Source organism: Loxodonta africana, chromosome 19, assembly GCF_030014295.1.
Source record: "Loxodonta africana isolate mLoxAfr1 chromosome 19, mLoxAfr1.hap2, whole genome shotgun sequence".
In the NCBI taxonomy this organism is placed as follows: Eukaryota; Metazoa; Chordata; class Mammalia; order Proboscidea; family Elephantidae; genus Loxodonta; species Loxodonta africana.
This window is the reverse complement of record NC_087360.1, coordinates 48,606,155-48,628,132: the sequence shown is the minus strand read 5'-3', so window position 1 is coordinate 48,628,132 and position 21,978 is coordinate 48,606,155. Positions and strand designations below refer to the sequence as shown.

Below are 21,978 nucleotides of genomic sequence, written 5' to 3'. Positions count from 1 at the left end.
TTCAAAATGTTCAGTAACGGTAGCTGGGCACCATCCAGTTCTTCTGTTTCATGACAAAGGTGTCAGTTATTCATGGAGGCAATTAGCCACGTGTTCCATATCCTCTTTCTGTTCCTGACTCCCCTTTTCCCTCTATTGTGGAGCAATTTTCTACAGTATGTGAAAACCAGGTTTCTTAGAAATAGTTGAAAATATTTATACTTTGTTGAATATGTTTACAGTGCCCTCTTAAGAGTTAATCACTTCATTAATCTTCTGGCTAACTCAAGCAGATATGTAAGTTCCAGGTATGACTGCCTTTTGGAAATGTGAAATACAATCAACTCATCAAATTTATGGTGACCTTATGATTCATGCCTTATGACCAGCTCTGTTTAAAAGACTAGCTTTTGTAGATAATTAATTTGGCATTTAGTTTTATTTTCCAATTTTTTTCATCTTGTGTATGTGTGATTTTGTTGTTGTTGTTCCTTTACCCATCTTCTCTAGCCTCAGGTTTCTTGGATATACCTCAGAGACCTGTTTAAATACAGCTGATTATCCTACTCATTTAAACGTTACAGTCTCTGACAGCTGTATTCAGAAATAGCTGGGGTAAACATAGCATATAAGGTTCAGATTCAACCAGTATTTATGAAATACTTCTGATGTATGCTTCACATAATATTACTTGATTACAACCCTGTTGTTATTCCTACTTTTTGGTTGAAGAAACAGACTAAGTGAGCTTAAGTGATTGACTTCCAAGTCACATAGATAATAATTGGGAGAGCTTAATTTGAACCCAGATTTTTGACTGTTTGTCAAAATGCAACTTACTTAGGATTAAGAATTAACAATCCCCTCGCCCTAGCACTTGTACCTTCATAGGACTGTAACCACAGGGGTTGTGTTGCCAGTTGTGTGGTGCCAGAGAAGTATTTAAGAAGCCAGTTAAGGTGGGATAAGGTAGCTCCCGCCTTGCCCATATGCTGCCTCTGTCTTTTTGGGCCTTGCCACAGTGTTATACTGGCCCAGAGGTTCACTAATCCCTGGCATGGGATGTTGACATCCTGCAAACAGCAGGACGTGCCTGCTTTCCCCTTCCAGCTCTTAGAAGCAGCTCAGGAAATTAAGCTGCTCTGCCAGTGCATCAGTGACCCAATCTCTGAGCAGCTAAGGCCATCTTTCATGAGTCTGAGTGGCTTGTGGGTCTGGCTGCCATGGAAAGGAACCTTCCAGATTAAATCAGTTGATGGAGATCTATAAAACAAGGGAAGAGGGAAATTAGGTATGTTTGCCTTTTTCCCAAAGATGTGGCACGGTTCACTGTAGCCCTTGAGCTTTCTTACATTTTTGACATCCCTGCTCCTGGGCTGCATACTGCGGTATTCAGATGGCAGTATCTTGTTTCCACCACAGCCTCCAACTTCTTGAACTAAACAAAAATGTTTTTCTACTTCTGTGTGCATATTGAAGCATAACAGCCTTGGTGGGATCATGTCATGCATAGACCGCATGGCTCTTACTATTTCCGTGCAGGAGTCCCTGGGTGATGCAGATAATTAATGCACTCAGCTGCTAACCAAAAGGTTCAAGGTTTGAGCCCACCCAGAGGTACCTCAGAGGAAAGGTCTGGCAGTCTACTTCAGAAAAATCAACCATCGAGAACCCTACAGAACACAGTTCTACTCTGATATCATGGAATCACCATGAGTCAGAATTGAGTCAATAGCAACTGGTTTTTTTGTTATTCCTGTGCAAAACTTAGAGCTGCAACTTCATAGCCAGGTGTTTTTTTTGTACCAGTTGCTGCAATAATAACTAACATTTAGAGCTTAATATATATTAATTGTACTGAGTGCTTTACATTCATTATCTCATTAAATTCTCACAGCAACCTTGAGGGGTAGAAAATATTTACAGATGAGGAAACCAAGCTTTGCACAATTAAGTAAATTACCCAGAGCCACAATGCTAGCAATTATTAAAGCCCAGATTCAAATCCTGGTCCAGATGACACCAGAGCCCATGCTTATAACTATTATGAAATACCAACAAGCCAGGTCTTACTCCATTGATCTCCTTAAAGACACCTGTGGATTAAGTACTGTTTCCCAACTCTGTACCTTTAAGGAAATCAGAGCAAGCCCCAAACAATTGGTCTTTCGTAGTTCCTGTGCAAACAACTGAAGATAGGGAGAAGAGGCATTGGCCAGAGGAGTTTGGTCAGAATGAGTGCAAATTTTGCTTTTCCCGTTAAGGTTTTATGAACCAAATTACTTTGCAAACCAAATTAATTTTGTTAACCAAATTACTTGGTTAACATCTCGTAAGTTTTCTTACCTTGTTGTAACAGAAGGAGGCAGAAACTGAAAGGACAAAAGCCAATGAACTATGCTTTTATATATATATATATATATATACATATATTTATTTATTTTGTTGTTGAGGATATACACAACAAAACATACACCAATTCAAGAGTTTTTACATGTACTATTTAGTGATATTGGTTATATTCTTCGAGTTGTGCAACCGTGCTCACCCTCCTTTTTTGAGTTGTTCCTCCCCCATTAATTTAAATCCGCGGCCCCTTAAGGTTCCTATCTAATCTTTCAAGTTGCTGTTGTCAATTTCATCCCATTTAGATAGTTCTTAAAAGAGAGTAATGTTCAAGGCAGACTTTTTTTACTAGTTAAGCTACTGTTTGGCTTTAAGAAAACTTTGGGGGATATTTTTGGTTTAAGTTTTAAGGATTATCTCATGGCAGTAGTTTCAGGAGTTCCTCTAAACTTCATGGCCCCAGGAATTTTGGAGTTCGTGAGAATTTAAAATTCTGTTCTGCATTTTCCCCCTTTATGGAATTTTTGATCAAAAATGTTCGATAATGGTAGCCAGGCACCATCCAGTTCTGGTCTCATGGCAAAGGAGGCAGTTGTTCACATTCTATATCCTCCTCCTACTCCCGGCTTTCTTTCCTCCTCTCGATGAACTACTCTTAATCTCACCTTGGCCAGCACTTAACCTTTCTAAATATGAATTTCCTGGGTTCTTTGATGGGGGCTTGTCTAAGTTAACTGCTGTAAATGAAATGACACAAGTCAGTGACTTTAAAGAACAGAAATTTATTTTCTCACAGTTCAGGAGGCAGAAGTCTGAATTCAGGGTGTGGCTCCGGTGGGAGATCCTTCCTGGTCTCTTCCAGCTTCTAGAAGTTGTGATCAAGCCTTGGTATTCCTGGACTTGTAGATGCATCCATCTCCATAGCCTGTCTTCCCCCGTGTGTGTCTCTGAGTCTCTTCTGCTCTTTTTATAACCCAGAAGTGATTACGTTTAGGACCCACCTATTCTGGCAAAACCTCATTAACATAACAAGAGAAAAGCTCTGTTTCCCGAAAGGGTCATATTTACAGGGTTTTAACACATATTTTGGTTCGGGGTGGGGGAGGGGTCACAATTCAATCCATAAACAGGGCTCTTCAGTAAAAATAGTCTGTCCCTAGTGGGAAGAACCTGCTGACCACTGCTTTCTTTCTAGAATGCTTGGGTTAGATCTGGTGGTGCGAGATGACAACGGGAACATTTTGGACCCAGACGAAACAAGCACAGTTGCTCTCTTCAAGGCCCATGAGGTGGCTTCAAAAAGGATTGAGGAAAAGATCCAAGAGGAAAAGGTACATTTCCTTAAATGTACAGATTTGGGCTACTGAGATTCCGTTTTTTGCTTTTGTTTTTAATGAGAAAGGGAGTCATTGATAAGAGGCAGAGATGTTATTTAAAACATTTTAAAAGTAAAGCATAACAAAAAGAATGAGGTAGGGAAAGATTGCCAAGGTGTATCTTAAGTGAAAAAACAGCAAAATATAAAATGCTATTAATTGTATTTTGAAAAAGAATATGAATACATCTGTGCTTGCATATTCATAGACTAATCCTGGAATGATAGATAAAAAACTGATAATAATGGATGCCTCTGTGTGGGAGGGAGACTTTGTGTACCTTCCATGTTTGAAGCATGTATTATAATTTCTAAAATAATTAAAAAATAGTGTTTGAAATGTGTTAAAGTGGTAATTGGACATTAAATAAAAATCAGAAAGATACAAAAAAAATAGAAAAAGAAAAAAGTCACTCATAGCTACCCAGACCCAACCATATTAATATTTTGGTACATTTTTTCCAGTTTTTCTGTGCTAATGACTAAAGATTTCTGTTTATTTTCTTTAGTCTATAGTTTTATTATTATTATTTCTTTAGTACAGTTTTGATAATATTTAATTGAATTGTTTAATGTAATGGAAAACCATGCCTGAGGTTGAAGGCTGTCCAGTGAGATCTCTTGTTTCCAATTAGTTATTCCCATAAAGAGGGATAATAAATCGTAATTTTTGTGCTTTTGAGTTTCATCCAGAATTGGGTCTCACTGTGAGAGAGAACTTCTTGAAGCTACTAAAATCATGAATTACTACCTTCAGACAACATTTATTGAATTACTTGGGTTCAAGACCATTAACAGTGCAGTCTTAAGCATCTGACTGGTGTGATTATTTTTCTCACTCCATCATCTTTCCACTTGCATATATTTTCTTCTCAACAAGCGCTTCTCCTCTTAAGTGGTAATTGTATTTGTCCCCCATTTGCAGACCTATTTCTTTGTTATTATTTCCTGTTAGCTGAAACTAAGATGCCTTTCTCTCTTGTCCTCTGTGTTCAGTCAATTTTGCAGAACTTGGACCTGCGGGGCCAGTCGATCTTCAGTGCAGTCCATACCTATGGCCTCTATATGAACTTCAAGAACTTTGTCTGCAACATTGGGGAAGATGCAGAGCTGTTCATAGCCCTCTATGACCCAGATCGGTCCACTTTTATCAGGTAGTAGGCACCCAGGTCATCTGTTGACTTTGCAAAACTATCCACCCTTTACTTACCTCTTGCATGAGGAGCTCTTTGCTGTGTCTGAGAAGGGAAGCTAGAGGAGAAAGGGAGAATTTCTGGGCAGTGGAAAGTGAAACCTTTTGGGATATTAAGCCTTTATGTGTTGCTGTTGAAACAGTGGAACAACAGTGTGTGTACTCAATGAAATTTAGAAATCACATAAAACTCATCAGAATACAGAGGCAGGAACAAAGAATTCAAAAGACTATACCATTTGCCATCCAGTTGATTCCAGCTGATGCTGACCATGTGTGTGTCAGAGTGGAGCTCTCCTGCATAGTGTTTTCAATGGCTGATTTTTCAGAAGTAGGTCGCCAAGCCTTTCTCCCAAGGTGCCCCTGGGTGACCTTGAATTGCTAACCTTTTGGTTAGCAGCTAAACCCTTAACAGTTTGTGCCACCCAGGGACTCCATGAAAAAGAACAAACAAAAAAAACCAAAGCCATTACCATCAAGTCAATTCCTACTCATGGTGATCCCGTGAGTTACAGAGTAGAACTGTGCTCCATAGAGTTTTCTTGGCTCTAATCTTTATGGAAGCGGATCGGCAGGTCTTTCTTTCATGGCACCACTGGGTGGGTTCAAACCACCAACCTTTATGTTAAAGAGAAGCACAAACCATTTATACCACCCAGGGACTCCATAGGGAATGATAATGAGCTTTGTTCAACCCTAATTTGGTGCTACTGCCAAGCAGCTAAGAAAACATAAATTTATTTTTGAAAAGATGGTTTAAAGCAATTACTGACAAATTGTTTATTTCTAAAATAGAAATTTTATTTGAGTGTGAGTACATGCATTTCAGGGGATCAATTTGAAATGATTATTATAAAGTTAAATTCTCTCTTTTTTTTTTTTTACTTTATAAGGAGCCCTGGTGGCACGGTGGTTGATAGCAGTGGGTTTAGGTTTTTGAGTTTTTGACTTTTGAGACAGTTTTATTGAGGTATAATTGACATACAATAAACTACACATATTTAAAGTATATAAAAAGTTTTGACATATGGACATACTTATGAAACCATCACCATAATCAAGGTAATAAACGTATCTGTCACCTTCAAAGTTTCCTTGTGTCCTTTAAGAACACCTTTTGGCTGTTATGGGAAGTGCTGCAGTGAACATTGGTGTACAGGTTTCTGTTTCGTGTTCCTGCTTTCACTTCTTCTGGGTACATACCTAGGTTTGGGATTGCTGGGTCAGATGATAGTTCTGTGTTCGACTTTTTGAGGAACCACCAAACTGTTTTTCTAAAATTAAATTCTTGATTCAGCAAGGTGGAATCTTTTTTAAAAAAGGATTTGAAATGTAAAAACAACCCCGGGTAAGATCTTCTCTGTCTGCATCCCATCTTGAGCAGCATTTTGAGTGGTGGATTGGGTGTGCCTTATGCGGTGGGGCTGCCGCAGGTACCTGCTTCAAGCCAGAGACCAGTGAGTGAGTGGTCATTTCCATCTCAGTTCCTGCCACTGCCACCCTCACACCTGCCCACTGAATTGAGCCAAGTATTTCTTGGTATTGCCTTTTAGTCTGTACTGAAGGCAGTGTCAGTCTCCATTTAGCGCCTCATTGAGAGTAATTTTCTTTTTCTTCACCAGTGAGAACTATCTGATTCGTTGGGGCAGTAACGGAATGCCCAAGGAAATAGAGAAGCTCAATAATCTTCAAGCAGTCTTTACTGTAAGTCCTACCTTATAGTTTTATAATTTCTTTTGTTTATAATATTAGTGGAAGTACATGATAAATATATGGAGAACATGAAAAATTAAAAGATGAAAATAAAAACCATCATAATCCCACTACCAGGAATAACCCACTCATTTATTCATCAACTAATTATTGAGTTCTTATTTAGGTGCCAGGCACAGGTCTAGGTACTTGAGATATATCAGTGATCAAATCCGACAAAAATCCCTGTCCTTGTTTGGGAAAGGCAGATAATAAACAATAATCAAGTAAACGAGTAAGCTATATAGAATATTAGAAGTGGTTTTGAGGGGTGTATCTAGGCTGGGGGAGGGTTGCGGTTTTAAATAGGTTGGTAAGGGCAGACCTCTCTGAGAAGGAGTTATTCGAGCAAGAACTTGAAGTTGAGAGAATGTGCTGTGCAGATGTCTGGGGAGAGAGCATTCCAGAGGTTACAGTAGAGGTAAAGGTGTGGCCTAGATTTTTTCATTTGTATGCATATATATTAGTGCATCTTTCCCTCTCCTCCTACCCTTCTCCAAAGTAGGAAGAGTGCTGCTATGTATGAATCAAGAGCAAGGAGATATCGGGGGCTATAGTTTGGGGGATGGTGTGATGGTCTTTCTTTCAGGCTAGGAGTGTTTTTTCGAATTCATGTACTTTGTTATGACATTAAAAAAAAAAAAAAAAACCACAACCCAAACCCACTGCTGTGAATTCCAACTTATAGCAAGCCTATAGGACAGAGTAGAGCTGCTCCATAGGGTTTCCAAGGCTGTAAATCTTTATAGAAGCAGACTGCCAGCCACATCATTTTCCTACAAAGCCACTGGTGGGCTTGAACCACTGACCTTTTGGTTAGCAGCTGAGTACTTTAACCACTGTGCCACCAAGGCTCCTTGTTATGACATTGGTGCTGTAAAGTACCCTAGAGTTTCTGCCTCCTGCTCTTAGAGGCCTGGAGTAGGCAGGTTTCATCAGCTGCCAGTTAAACCTGAAGGAGATACTCTTTTCTTTTCCCTGGGTTTAGGGCCTCAAACTGTTCCTTCACGTTCGAACCCTGCTGAGAATGTGCATTTCTAACAAGCTCCCAGGAAGATATACATAAGAATCACCTGGGGATCTTGTTAAAATGCAGATTCTGATTCAGTGTATCCACGGACATGCAAATTCTCCGCAGGGGTTCAAACCCCAAAGAACCTTTTGAAGCCCTACTTTTCTCCCTGTGCCCACACCCATATTTCGTCTCCTTATCCCTCTTACCAATCTACGGGTAAAGAAAAGAGAGTCTAAAGTAAAGCATCAAAGCAAGTGATAGGAAGGAGCAGTGGTCTCAGTATCAGTTTATTTTTTCTTTTTTAATGTGAATCTTAAAATTTTGTTCTTTTTCAAGATTGCGTTCCCTTATAAATTTTAGAATCAATTTTCCAATTCCTATGAAAACATTGTTAGGATTTGATATTTTAAAAAATGCTAAGCCATCCAATCCCTGAACATGGCATTTCTCCATTGATTTAGATTTTATTTAATTTCTCTCAGCAGTATTTGCTAGATTTCGGTATGCTCATCTTCCATGTCTTTTTAAAACTTTATTTCTAAATATTTTATGCTGTTGTGAATAAAATTCTTTTATTTTCAGATTGTTTGCTGCGAGAATAGAAATACAATATTTTTAGAAAAGCCCCAAACACTAAAAGTTAAACAACCACATTTGTTAAACAATTACATTGACTGAAACAGGCATATTTTTGTTCCTTCTATTTACATCCCACCCACAGGACAATCCTGGTCTGATTGCTGTCTCTGTGCTTGACCCATTTATATCTTCTGGAAACCTCTCTGCCCGCAACTCAGAGTATTTCTTCAGTTCTAAGATACGCGTTTTTTTCTAAAATCAAAAGGCATTTCTTAATTTGTACATTAAAAAAAATTTTTAAGCTATTATGGTTGAAACCCTGGCGGCGTAGTGGTTAAGTGCTACAGCTGCTAACCAAAAGGTCAGCAGTTCAAATCTGCCAGGCGCTCCATGGAAACTCTACGGGGCAGTTCTGCTCTGTCCTATAGGGTCGCTATGAGTCGGAATCGACTCGACGGCACTGGGTTTGGTTTTGGTTTGGTGTTATGGTTGAATCTTTTGTCTGTCTTCCAATCAGTACCACCTTAGAATAAGTTAAAAAAAAAAAAAAAAAAATTTTTTTTTTTAATAGCTGCAAATAATTACCCCCCCTCCCAAGTTAGGATCATCTTGTGTGTAGATTTCATGTCCAGCCTTTTCAATTAAATAAAATGTGGTGAACATTTCCTGGGTCATTAAACATTATTCAAAACTTTATTTATAAATAATTGCATATTATTAATAATAATAGTGTGCCACAATTTGTTCAATGGCTCATCTAGGGTCCTTATTTCTCTATTAGGAGAAGCTTTGCAAAACCTCAAGTAAAAGTTTAGGGTCAGTGTTATCATTGGTATATGTTCCACAGGTTTTCAGTGGACACCCATTGTTGTTGGGTTATAAGTGATAGATTTGGAATGATTATTTAAAAAGTAATTCTTGAATCAGTAAAAGAAGCCTTGGATAGCTGTTTCATAAAAAGAATTTTGAGATGTAATTAATTATTTCTGATGGTACAGTGAATGTGAGCTGATTCAAGGGTTTACTCACCCATCCTGAGGAACACAGGCAACGATAGAAAACCACCACAAAACAAATAGACATTTGATCTACACAAGTCTCTGTACACTGAGAAGCTGTCAGTGGATACCACTCATAAAACAGATGAATAATTACAGAAAGCACTCCATGTTATGCTTGTCTCACAGGGTTGTTTTGAAGCTGCAAGGTCATGAGCTTGTGTGGACACCCAATAAATGTCAGTGTCACCCAAGCTTTTATTTCACTTGACACTGAAATTCATCCTGTTGTGGGATAGGACCTGGCAAGGTATAAAGTAGCAACAACGAGTGTCCCAATTTTAAATGCCCTACTTAAATTTATAAACCAGAGACTTTAAATTGAATATAATCTAATTTATAAATTTGGTATAGGAACCGGGGAATTGAAAAAAGTGCCTTTTGTATGAATACAAGGTAATTTTCTCTTATATCATAATAGTTCCTGGATGGGCGTGGGGGAGAGGGGAATCATTCATGGTATTTCTGCATTAGGAATTAAGCTCTGAATGGAACAGAGCTGACAGTGTGTTTCAGCCTGACCTCTTCATTCTTGTTCTCTGTCTTCCTCTTCAGGACCTCAGCAGCAATGACCTCATCCGTCCCCGCATCAGCCTAGTATGCCAGATTGTCCGGGTGGGCCACATGGAGCTGAAGGAGGGCAAAAAGCACACCTGTGGACTCCGAAGACCCTTTGGAGTAGCAGGTACAGGAGAGGCAGGGAGATGATGGGAGACAGGTCATGCTTCATTGTCAGTGTCAGTCCCAGAGCATTTCCTGCCATGAATTGTCAGTTACCTTTTCTTGGTAAATGTTCTGTCTCTCTACCTGGAGACCATGGTTGGTGCAACAGTTAAGCACTTGGCTATAACTGAAAGATTGGCAGTTAGAATCCACCCAGAAGCACCTTGGAAGAAAGGCTTGGCAAGCTGCTTCTGAAAGACCACAACCATTGAAAACCCTAGGGAGTGCATTTCTACTCTGAAACACATGGGGTTGCCATGAGTCAGAAATGACTCAGTGACAGCCTTTTTTTTTTTTTTTAATGTGTCTCCATCTAAATCCCAAGCCCCTTCCTTTCTTCCTTAGAGCCTAGCAGACTGTCTTGTACTCAGTTGGACCTCAGTGAAGCTTCGTTTGTGACTATTGGAATCCTCCTGCCTACAGCTCCATATTGATTTTAGTGGAATAAAATATTACTTGGAAAGTGGTTTGTTTATCTAGGAAGTTTACTCTTCAAAGGCAGCATTATTTTTGTAAGTACTTTTGAAGAGGATCCTTTGCTTAAATTAAACCTCAGAACGTTCAAAGAGACCCCTACATAGTCTTCCGTAGTTTGTTAAGTTGAGAAAGCAGATTTTTGCTCTTAAATTAACATTTTGGTCACTGAGTCGTTTGAAAGCTGTCAATGAAATGTCATAGTTCTGCTCCTGGACACTGCATGCATTCAGGGTTATGTGAATAACGATAGCCTGTATGTCCCTTGCACTGTCTACGTGGCACAGCCTTTGAGCTGCTCTGCGCTCTGCCTGCTGCTCAAGGTCTGCCAGTCTGTGATTAGAGGGCCAGCGTTATTTCTTTATAGAGAGTTAGAATGAAATCTCAGAAAAGGCAAGGCAGCCATGGCTTAGGACTATGTGCCATCTATACAGCAGTCTGCTTATTGTCACATAAAAGGAGTTGAGGTATATCCAAGGCCAGTGTCCTTCAGAATGGACCAGAGAAACTCCAACATCAGCTTTGAGGCTTTTGCTTGCTTTTCTGTTTCAAGGAGTGTGTGTGTATGTCTGTGTGTCTGTGGGCATGTGTGTGAGTTGACAGGTGTTGAGTGTGGCAGGAATAGAGAGGAGAGTAATTTACTCTGAGCCTTGCTGCACAGCGTCAGAAGAGGTTAGGAGGAACTTGATGATGGCTTTGACAAATGAACTGCCTGCTTTTGGAGGCCAAATAAAAATTTGCAGTTTTTTTTTTTTTTGTACGATTTTTGCAGGGTTCCATTAAGGGCTAACAAGCTGAATGTCATGCCCTGCTTTCTACAGCTTCCTTTCATCAATATTACTGTCTCCCGTGCTATTCTTACATCATTTGGGCTCCTTTGAGAAGGTATTTCTTCCTTCTTCTTAGTGGTCCTTTTGAGAATTCTCTCATATCTCAGTATTTCTTTTAATCTGCATAGGGAGGAATGGATAGTTAATGTGTATTTTATGGCTGGATTGTAATTTATTAAGGGGATGCCTCTTGGCATGGGCCCTGCCTAATTTCACCAGCTTGACAGCGGCTGCTCATTAGCTGTATAGGCCGTTGGGCACTGTGGCTAAGTGCACTGACTGCTGGGTTCATACCCTGGCTCTGCCACGGAAAATGACTGACCTTGGGCAAGTTACCTAACTTTTCTGTGCTCAGTTTCCTCATCCCTTAAAGTAGGACCAATAATAATATCTGTGTAAATAATATAATGAAACCTGTGAGAGCAGAAACTTGATGGCACTGCCTTGTTTTTCTGGGTCTCGTGAGGTTTCTGCCCTGGACAAGGTGCAGTCTTTCCACTTTTCTGTCACTTGTTTTAGTGGAAAATATTTGAGTTTTCCTTCTTTGACAGGCTTCACCTTACACAGGTTCTGGCTTTCACAGGTTTTACTGTATTTGCAGCAGGTTACGAAAGTGCCTTACTAAGTGTTCCCGTTGTGCATAGAGGTGTGAAGTACTCTGTGGACTTGTATCCTGTGCTGCTTTGCCCTGGCTTTCCTTCATTTACAGGTAGTCCTCAACTCACGACAGGGTTCTGACATAAGTCAAATACCTCCTTTTTTTTTTTTAGTATTCATTATTACTGGCTTTTATTATCAATATCTTTATAATCTTTATTTGTCTCTGGAGGTTGGAAACATTACATATAAACATCTGTGCATGAGCATCTGTAAATGATAACATCAGGAAGTTACACACTGCAACACTGTAAATAGTAAAAAACAGACTGTGGTAAGTGCAGTTAGTCACAACTCAAATATGTCCTAAGCCGAGAATTACCTGTATATGGACACCAGGTAAGAATGTGTCAAATAAAACAGGCAGTTGCCCACTTCAAGTCTTGAGCTTTTCTCCCAGGCCTTTAATTTTATTGACAACTCTGCCAAAATATGTATTCTTTGTGGCTCTGAACAGAGGTTTACAAAAAAGTACAGTCTCAAGTTTCTCAAGAACTTAGCAACTTTTGGAGTTTTTAAAAGGAGTAGTCTGCAGGCTTGATCTGAGAAAATCCAAGGCCTTTCCGGAGCATCTGATGAATTGTTCCTCTGCCTTGCTCCTCTGTATTGTGTCTCTGGGTATACTGGTAATCACCACTGGCAGAGAAATAACAGAAGCCTCATGCTTCATGTCTTTCTTCCTCCAGTGGTCTGTGTTTGCTGATATCATCCTTTTCAATAGTAACCTACTGAGGCATGAAACGATTAGTTCCTTTAATTAAGTTTATCTTTTTCTTAGTGATGGATATTACTGATATCATACACGGGAAGGTGGATGATGAAGAAAAGCAGCATTTTATTCCCTTTCAGCAGTAAGTACTTTGGCATTTGTCCCAGGTGACTTGAGACCTCTATTAGCCATTTGAATAGAGTGTTAACATAGACCCAGGTGCTAGGAACCCCTTCCTCAGTTAGAGAAGAAGACTCGAAAGCTGGAAGCTTGTCAGGTAGGAGCTTGACAGAAAACCGTATTCAAAGTTCTTTGTATTGGACTCTTGATTTAAGAGGGTAAACTGAACTTTCCTGACGCTATAGAAATGACCAAAGGAATATCAAGGGGCAAATCTGTATCTGCGCTGGAAACCAGAGAATGGTGCCATCTAAGTGATGGAGTATACAGAGTTTATCTGCACACCGTGGAACGAGGATGGACAGGGATCATATGGAACAGGGATAACGTAAAACAAGGAATCATATAGGGCAGCAACCTGCCGTCAGACTAATGTGCCTGCAGATCATCCCAGGATCTTGTTAGAATGCAAACTTTGACACAGTGCATCTGGGCTCTGCATCTAACAAGCTCCCAGGTGATGCTGATGTTGCTAATTCCACAACTACGCTTTGAGTAGTAAGGCTTAGAAGGTAGGAGAGTGAGGGGCTGACTAGCCGGTGGGTTCCCATAAGTGAAGGGAGAGACAGCCTGAGAGAACATGGAAGGATCCTCCCCAGACCTCCTCTGAGGCCCCCAAATCTAGATCCCAGTAACTCTGAAGAAGTGCATGTGTGAACATTGTGACTGGACCCTAGCAGTGGTTGGCCACGTACCCGGGGCACCGGGCATAGCAGGCTAGGTGAGACTGGAGACATTGCCATAAGTCCTAACTTGTATCATTAGAGAAGGCCATTGTCTCAGCTAACTTGGAGCTGCCATAAGGGATCAATAGAATAAACCAAGAGTTCCAGAAACAGGGCCAAGGACATTTGAGTTCCTATATGATTTTTTGAAAATGTTACAAGTTAGTGGAGAAAGAGAAATTATGCAAAAAAAAAATTAGCTAACCATTTAGAAAACATAAGTTAGAGCCTACACTACAGAACTTATACAGTACTAGTATAATACCAAATGATTAAAGATACAGATGTAAGAGCTGAAATCTTAAAATACTGTAGGGAAGCAGAAGTTTTATATTCTTTTTATATATCGAATATTGATGTGTAGGAGGCCTTTCTGAGCCAGATACCAAAGATTTAACAGAAAGAAAAAGTTGATAGGTTTAACCATGCAGAAATTTTAAACTTACAGAGAAAAAAATTAATAAAATATTTTCCGTATGTGCGAACAAAGATGAGAATTCTTAATACATAAAGAATTCGTGGAAATTTACTAAGGACAGAAAGTGGAAATTTATACACCCACACAAAGAAATTGGTTGATAAATTCAAGAGAGTCAACGAAATGCATATTAAAATAAGGTTCAGTTTTTGACTTGACCGAGTTTTAAAAATATATAAGCTACCCAGTGTTTGGATGAGTGCAAGGGAACTGGCACTTACATACATTGCTTATAAGAAGATAGATTGCCACTGTACACCAAACGCCTCAAAACATAGGTTTTTTCAAAGAACATATTCCATAATTAACAATGATTATTTTTGTTAGTGGAGCAACAGGGGGTTTTGCGCCTCTTTGTTTATCTCTGTTTTCTATTTTTCTACAATAAATGTATATTATTATGTAATTTTATTTAGGGTGTAAAAAGTCCTAATATTTCAATTTTAAGTCTAGCACTTTTCAATCACTTTCTAAATATAATAATACATGTAATAATCATGTATAGTCCTCCCCCCTGTCATCCAGAGGCTGCCATTAACTATTTTTTAAATATGTAGTTATCTAGTCTCCTACCACCCATATACTGATCCTCCAAGAATATGGTAAGATAGTTAAATATTTTATATAACTTAGTTGCTAATACTAATTTTGAGATAACTTTTATGTCCATGAAAGCTGCTCCTATCACATACACACACACACACATTAGTTTTCACCTTTGAGATCAATTTCTTTCTTCAGTTCCGTGCTTCTCTGAGTAATTTCTGACCCAGCTGTCCTCCAGTGGCCATGTGGAGACTGTAATCCCTGAGATTGTCTCCCCGTGTAACAATGTATGCCTTGGGTCTCTGAGGATCCCAGCCCTAATTTGATTACCACTCTCTGCAGCCAACAACCTTTGTGAAGTGTTCATGATGCAAGTTGCCGCCTCTGGCATTTAACTCCTAAAATTTATGGCAAGTACTTTCATAAGGTACCTCAAAAGCTTTATAGTATATTACGCTGGCAACATATTGCAGTATATTTTCCCTGTACTATCAGAGTACAGATTTGAATCCTGCAGAGAAACCTGGCATGTTTAGTGGGCAAGAGAACAAAACCACAGCAGAGAAGACTGGAAAGTATTTTCCTGCATCAGGCTGATACGCAGTTACTGATATCATTTCTGCTGTTAATAGAATGGGATTGTGCTTGGTTCTTTGAGCGCGTAGTGTATGGCTCTTAGCCTGCTGTGATAATTAAAGTGAAGCTTGTTTGCTGATGCTTGATTTATTACAACCCTAAATGTACGTTGTCATCACACAGGAATCTAAGACCAGGTCTTTGGAACACAGCTGCCTATATAATTCTGTCATAGATGAAGTGATGATGCTGGATGGGGGCCTTAGAAAGTGTATGATCCAAGCCCATCTCTTTACAGCTGGGGAAACTGAGGCCCAGAGAGGAGACTCTCACAGAACTAGAGGCCAGATCTCCTGCCTTTCAACAGCCCTCTCAATTCCATTACAGCAGCCTAACCTGTCTCGTTAAGAACATCAAGTATTGCGTGCCTTTCACCTTCAGTTTTGTTTGTTTTTCCTCTTTGCCCTGACTCATTTCCAAGATGAATTTAGTCTTCAAGATAGGCAGGTATTTAAGATAGGAAAGATAGAAAGAACCCTCTGGGTGGGAGTGTTTCTAAATGTTCTATAGTCTTCCTCCTCCTCCTCCTCCCCCCCTTACCTCTCTTTTCTGTCTTTCACAGAATTGCAATGGAGACCCATATCCGACAGAGGCAGATGATCATGTCACCCTTGATAACATCCCATGTGATTGGGGAGAATGAGCCACTCACTTCAGTCTTGAATAAAGTGATAGCAACTAAGGAAGTCAATCACAAAGGACAAGGTATATAGCCCTATGTACTAAACTAGGAAGGGACTTAGGTAGGGTGTGGCAGGGGTGGAGGGGGTTATACAGAGCTGGGTCCTTGAACTCCTGGTCTTCTATTATCTATCTCTGATACAGAACAGACTCTGCTGGGGACTGTCTACCTCAGCCTCCTGCTAAAGGCATGTAATAGTGAGCACATTGAGAGTGTACTCAGCAGTGAATTGGATCATAGTTGTATTTGTAAATTCTGTGGAACAAACTTTTATCCCAGGAGTTTTTTCTTACTTTTGTCCACCCTGCCTTCCCAATGCTGACTCTAGGTTAATACACAAAGAAAAAGTTTAGGGTATAATTATCTACCATTCTCTGTTTACCCTGTTATATTTTCTAAAGTAGAGAGGAAGGAGAGCAAAGTGATACAAATGAATACGTATTCATACAAAATAATGGGCTGCAAAGCAGATTTATTTTTAGCTGTTTTAAGTACCACCATATAGCATTTTGTTGACACAGCTTTAACTAGAAGTTCTGGTTATTGAAACTGTATTTTAAATTCAAATGATAAGGAAAAACAATGTAAAATTCAAATACTAAGACAGTGACCATTTTTTGGGTATTTTGAGGATTGAATCACTTTTTTTCCACTACTCTGTAACTGTACTTCAATGTGGAGGTGATTAGGAAACATTATTTTTAGCATATGTAGTTTCCCATGTATTCACAATTGTCCTGAATGGGAAGGATATATGTTGTTGTTAGGTGTCATCGAGTTGGTTCCAACTCACAGCAAGCCTCCGTACAACAGAACAAAAACACTGCCCAGTCCTGTGCTATCTTCACAGTCATGGCTATGGTTGAGCCCGCTGTTGCAGCCACTTTGTCAGTCCATCTCGTTAAGGGTCTTCCTCTTTTTCTCTGACCCTCTGCTTTACCAAACATGATGTCCTTTACCAGGGACTGATCCCTTCTGCTAACACGTCCAAAGTACGAGAGACGAAGCCCCGCCATCCTCGCTTCTAAGGAGCATTCTGGCTGTACTTCTTCCAAGACAGATTTGTTCATTCTTCTGGCAGTCCATGGTATATTCAGTATTCTTCACCAAGACTATAATTCAAATCCATCAGTTCTTCTTCAGTCTTACTTATTCATTGTCCAGCTTTTGCATGCATATGAAGCAATTGTAAATACCATGGCTTGGGTCAGGCGCACCTTAGTCTTCAAAGTGACATCTTTGTTTTTTAGCACTTTAAAGAGGTCTTTTGCAGCGGATTTGCTGAATGCAGTACATTGCTTGATTTCTTGACTGCTGCTTCCGTGGGTGTTGATTATAGATCCAAATAAAATAAAATCTTTGACAGCCTCTGTCTTTTCTCCATTTATCATGATGTTGCTTATTGGTACAGTTGTGAGAATTTTTGTTTTCTTTATGTTGAGGTGTAATCCATACTGAAGACTGTAGTCTTTGATATTCATCAATAAGTGCTTCAAGTCCTCTTCTCTTTCAGCAAGCAAAGTTGTGTCATCTGCATGACACAGGTTGTTAATGAATCTTCCTCCAATCCTGATGCCATGTTCTTCTTCATATAGCCCACCTTGGTGGTAGAAATGACACTGGCGATTGCATGTTAGAATTTTGCAAGGCCAATGACTTCTTCATTTCAGATACCTTTTTTGAGTAACATAAACAGCAACTATACATGTGGATCTCACCAGATAGAATACATAGGAATCAAATTGACTACATCTATGGAAAGAGATGATGGAGAAGCTCAATATCATCAATCAGAACAAGGACAGGGGCCGACTGCGAAACAGACCATCAGTTGCTTATATGCAATTTCAAGTTGAAGCTGAAGGAAATTAAAACAAGTCCACAAGAGCCAAAGTACGACCTTGAGTATATCCTACCTGAAATTAGAGACCATCTCAAGAATAGATTCGATGCTTTGAACACTAATGTCCAAAGACCAGATGAGTTGTGGAATGACATCATGAAGAAAGCAAAGGGTTATTAAAAAGAGGAACGAAGAGACCAAAATGGATGTTAGAAATGATGATGTAAAAGAGCTAAACAGAAGAATTCAAAAGGCGGCTTGAGAGCACAAAGTAAAGTATTATAATGACATGTGCAAAGACCCAGAGTTAGTAAAGTATTATAATGACATGTGCAAAGGGAAGAACATGCCAGGGATTTCACAAGCTGAAAGAACTGAAGAGAAATTTCAAGCCAAAGTTGCAATATTGAAGGATGTTCTGAGCAAAATACTGAATGGTGCAGGAAGCATCAAAAGGAGATGGGAGGAATATACAGAGTCACTGTACCTAAAAGAATTAGTCAATGTTCAGCCATTTTAGAAGGTAGCATATGATCAAGAACCAATGGTGTTGAAGGAAGAAGTCTAAGCCGCTTTTAAGGTTTTGTTGAAAAACAAGCCTCCAGGAATTGACAGAATTCCAATAGAGATATTTCAGCAAACAGATGCAATGCTGAAAGTGCTTACTGGTCTGTGCTAGGAAGTTTGGAAGAGAGCTACATGGCCACCTGACTGGAAGAGATCCATATTTATGCCCATTCCAAAGACAGGTGATCCAACAGAATGTGAAAAATTATCGAGCAATATCATTAATATCACATGCAAGTAAAGTTTTGCTGAAGATAACTGAAAAGTGGTTGCAGCAGTATATTGACAGGAAACTGCCAGAAATTCCAGCCAGATTCAAAAGAGGATGTGGAACGAGGGATATCATTGCTGATATCAGGTGGATCTTGGCTGAAAGCAGAGAATACCAGAGAGATGTTTACGTGTGTTTTATTGACTATGAGAAGGCCTTAGACTGTGTGGATCATAACAAATTATGGATAACATTGCAAAGAGTGGCAATTCCAGAATATTTAATTGTGCTCATGCATGACCTGTACATAGACCAAGAGACAGTTGTTTGAACAGAACAAGAGGATACTGTGTGGTTTAAAATCATGAAAGGTGTACGTCAGAATTGTATCCTTTCACCATATTTATTCAATATGTATCCTGAGAAAATAATCCAAGAAGCCGGACTTTGTGAAGGGCATATGAGGAATCATTAAAGAATCTGAAAACAAGTATCTAAATATATTTATCCTCTTTGGGACTCATGAGCTAAAAATATAACTTTAGTTAGATTGGAAAATGCTTACACTAAATAGATTGCTGTAGATGTATAGTTTATCTTTTTTAATAAAATTGAAAAAATACGCCACCTCTTCGCTTGCCACTTAACAACAAAGCAAGTACTTTTCAAATGTTTTTATGTTCTTTGTGTAAAATTAGACATGTATTTTTCAATTTTCCAAATATTTATAAAGTTCTTAGACTTTGTGATTTGTCTATTCCTATCCCATTTATTTGTATTTTTGTGTTTTTCTTCTAGTGAGTATAAATTCTTTGTATAGTAAAAATATTAATATTTTTCTTTCATAAATTCTTATAATTTCCTCATTTTGTAATATAGCTTGCATACTTTATATATATCAAAACTTGTAGTTTGTATATAGGTAATTCTTTGACTTTTCTAATTTCATCATTTGTTTCTCTACCTAGAAAAATGGCTTTGTCTAACAATTGTACAAATATTTTTTCTTTTAATTTCCTTTTTGTATTAATTTTTTTATTATATTAGGAATTTATTTTATTGAAATGTGTGAGGTGAGAAATTAAGTTGATCCTGTTTTAAGTAGCAATATAATTATTCCAGCATATTTATGAAGTTATTTTCTTTTTTCACTATTTGCTATGCCTCCATTCCTTCACCTCCATTACCATATATTAAATTAGTATATTTTATAGTATTCGGTATTTAATCACATTGTTTCCATTGATTTACATACCTTTTCTACCATCAGTATCACACACATTATTGTAGCCTTATAATATATTTTGATATATGGTAAAGGTTATCATAACTTTTTCCCCCTAAAATTTTTTTGGGTCTTCATATCTTTTCTAATTGATGGAAGTGTCATTAACCTAGTGAGAATTTAAATCTTTATAATCAGTTATCTAGTTATTATATAACTCATATTTTTCTCAGTATTTGTGTATGTGTTTTATAAAGCTTGTACAAAGAACTAAAAGTTTATCTTTTATTTCTTTAAAGGACTTTGGGTGTCCTTGAAGCTATTGCCGGGTGACTTGACGCAAGTTCAGAAGAATTTTTCACACTTGGTTGACAGATCAACAGCAATAGCCCGAAAAATGGGCTTTCCTGAAATAATACTGCCAGGTAAAGACCTTGCTTGTCTCACCTATCCTGCTTCCTCTGGCGCTTTCATCTCGCAACAGTTACTTCTGACGGACAGTTGAGGCCACATGTATCCATAAGATACACTTTGTTATTTGCACTTACTGGGACCAAAACAGTGGGAGATACAAACTGCGTTACAGTACCCTAAAAAGCTTCCCAGCCATAGACCCAACATAATGCTTTTAAATATAACTCAAAATTTTCTACTCACCTTCTCTTTTTTTGTATTCTGTACAAACCCCTTCCAAATGTTTTCTTAGACCTTTTGTTAAGAAGAGCTAATGATAGTGCAGGGTTCTCTGTCCCTTAGACTAGCTTACTTCATTTGCATGTGCCTTTTTCCATTATTACATCACCGGCATTATAGGCTCCATTCAAGCAAACCCCAGAGTGGTGCTTGCTTGGTTCAGTCACAGCTGGACCTTCTGCTCCTTTTGCTTAGGTTCCACCTGTGTCCTTGGCTCTCCTCATTCTTGTGGTAACAAGAATGTAAACATTCTGCAGTTTCTTACCTTAGTTTCATCTTTTTTTGCCACCCCATCTTGGTGATCTGCATGTGTGTTCTCTTGAATTCTGACTTCACCAATTTCTTATTCTTTGTAATAGTGAAAGAAAATCATTCCCTTAAGGAATTTTATAAATACTAATTGTCAATCTTTGGCATGTTAGAAAATTTCTAGAAAATCAACCTGTTATCTACTATATGAAAGTTCAGGTTTTTAAAAGTAATTCAAGATCTTATTCCTCATTTAGGAGATTAAAGAGCAATAATAATTTGCTGCTGTGCACATTAAAACTCACTGCCGTGGAGTCAATTTTGACTCATAACGACCCTATAGGACAGAGTAGAACTGCCCTCGAGTTTCCAGGGCTGTAGTCTTTATGGAAGCAGACTGCCACATCTTTCTCCCATGGAGCCACTGGTGGGTTCTAACTGTCGACCTTTTTGGTTAGCAGCCAAGTACTTTAACCACTGTACCACCAGGGCTCCTTTGTCTGCACATACAAAAAAGAAAGCACCAAACCCGTTGCTGTTGAGTCAATTCCCACTCATAGCAACACTATAGCACAGAATACAACTGCACCATAGAACTTCCAAGGAGCAGCTGGTGAATTTGAACTGCTGACCTTTTGGTTAGCAGCCAGGCTCTTAACTACTGCGCCACCAAGGCTCCTTGTCTGCACATACCAAAACCAAACCCAGTGCCATTGAGTCGATTCCGACTCATAGCGACCTTATACGACAGAGTAGAACTGCCCCATAGAGTTTCTAAGGAGCATCTGCCGGATTCGAACTGCTGACCCTTTGATTAGCATCCATAGCACTTAACCACTACACCACCAGGGTTTCCTGTGCACATAGTGGGCATTAAATGAATATTTATACGATGGATGAATGAATAAAAGAGCTATAAATGGAGATTGTTCTCTCATAAGATAGTTCTTTATTTGCTTTTTTCATTCATTCTAGAGCTTTTTTATCCTAATATATATTCATAAACATTCTAGGAAAATGTTTTGTCTTCTTGTTAAAAAAGGCTGGAATCGACTCAATGGCAAGGGTTGTCTTTGGTATTTAATATTCCCTAATTGAAGACAGTTTTATTGCTATAGCAAGACAGGAATGAAAAAAATAAAATTGGGAAGTTTATTCTTTGGACAAGGTCAGCTTTTCTTTGAAATCTGGCTGGAAAAGGAATCTTTAGATCCTTTCCGATCAGTAAGATTGGTTCCTAGAATGTGAGAGCTA

General features: G+C 38.8%; 1 protein-coding gene across 10 annotated transcripts in view; it reads left to right on the top strand.

Annotated features, from left to right (window-relative positions):
- The window catches only part of DOCK5 (dedicator of cytokinesis 5), a 233,671-nt gene that overhangs the window by 104,449 nt on the left and 107,244 nt on the right, over nucleotides 1-21,978 (top strand). For 7 of the 10 annotated variants that reach the window (XM_064272667.1, XM_010592365.3, XM_023550999.2 and 4 more), the window contains 7 exons: nucleotides 3,521-3,656; nucleotides 4,697-4,854; nucleotides 6,515-6,596; nucleotides 9,852-9,981; nucleotides 12,759-12,831; nucleotides 15,817-15,959; nucleotides 20,082-20,207. In XM_064272667.1, the coding sequence (XP_064128737.1) occupies nucleotides 3,521-3,656; nucleotides 4,697-4,854; nucleotides 6,515-6,596; nucleotides 9,852-9,981; nucleotides 12,759-12,831; nucleotides 15,817-15,959; nucleotides 20,082-20,207 (848 nt within the window). Of the gene's footprint in view, nucleotides 1-3,520; nucleotides 3,657-4,696; nucleotides 4,855-6,514; nucleotides 6,597-8,511; nucleotides 9,693-9,851; nucleotides 9,982-10,440; nucleotides 10,532-12,758; nucleotides 12,832-15,816; nucleotides 15,960-20,081; nucleotides 20,208-21,978 lie in introns of those variants that run through there. The other 3 variants (XM_023551002.2, XM_023551001.2, XM_023551003.2) reach the window with 3 other exon arrangements.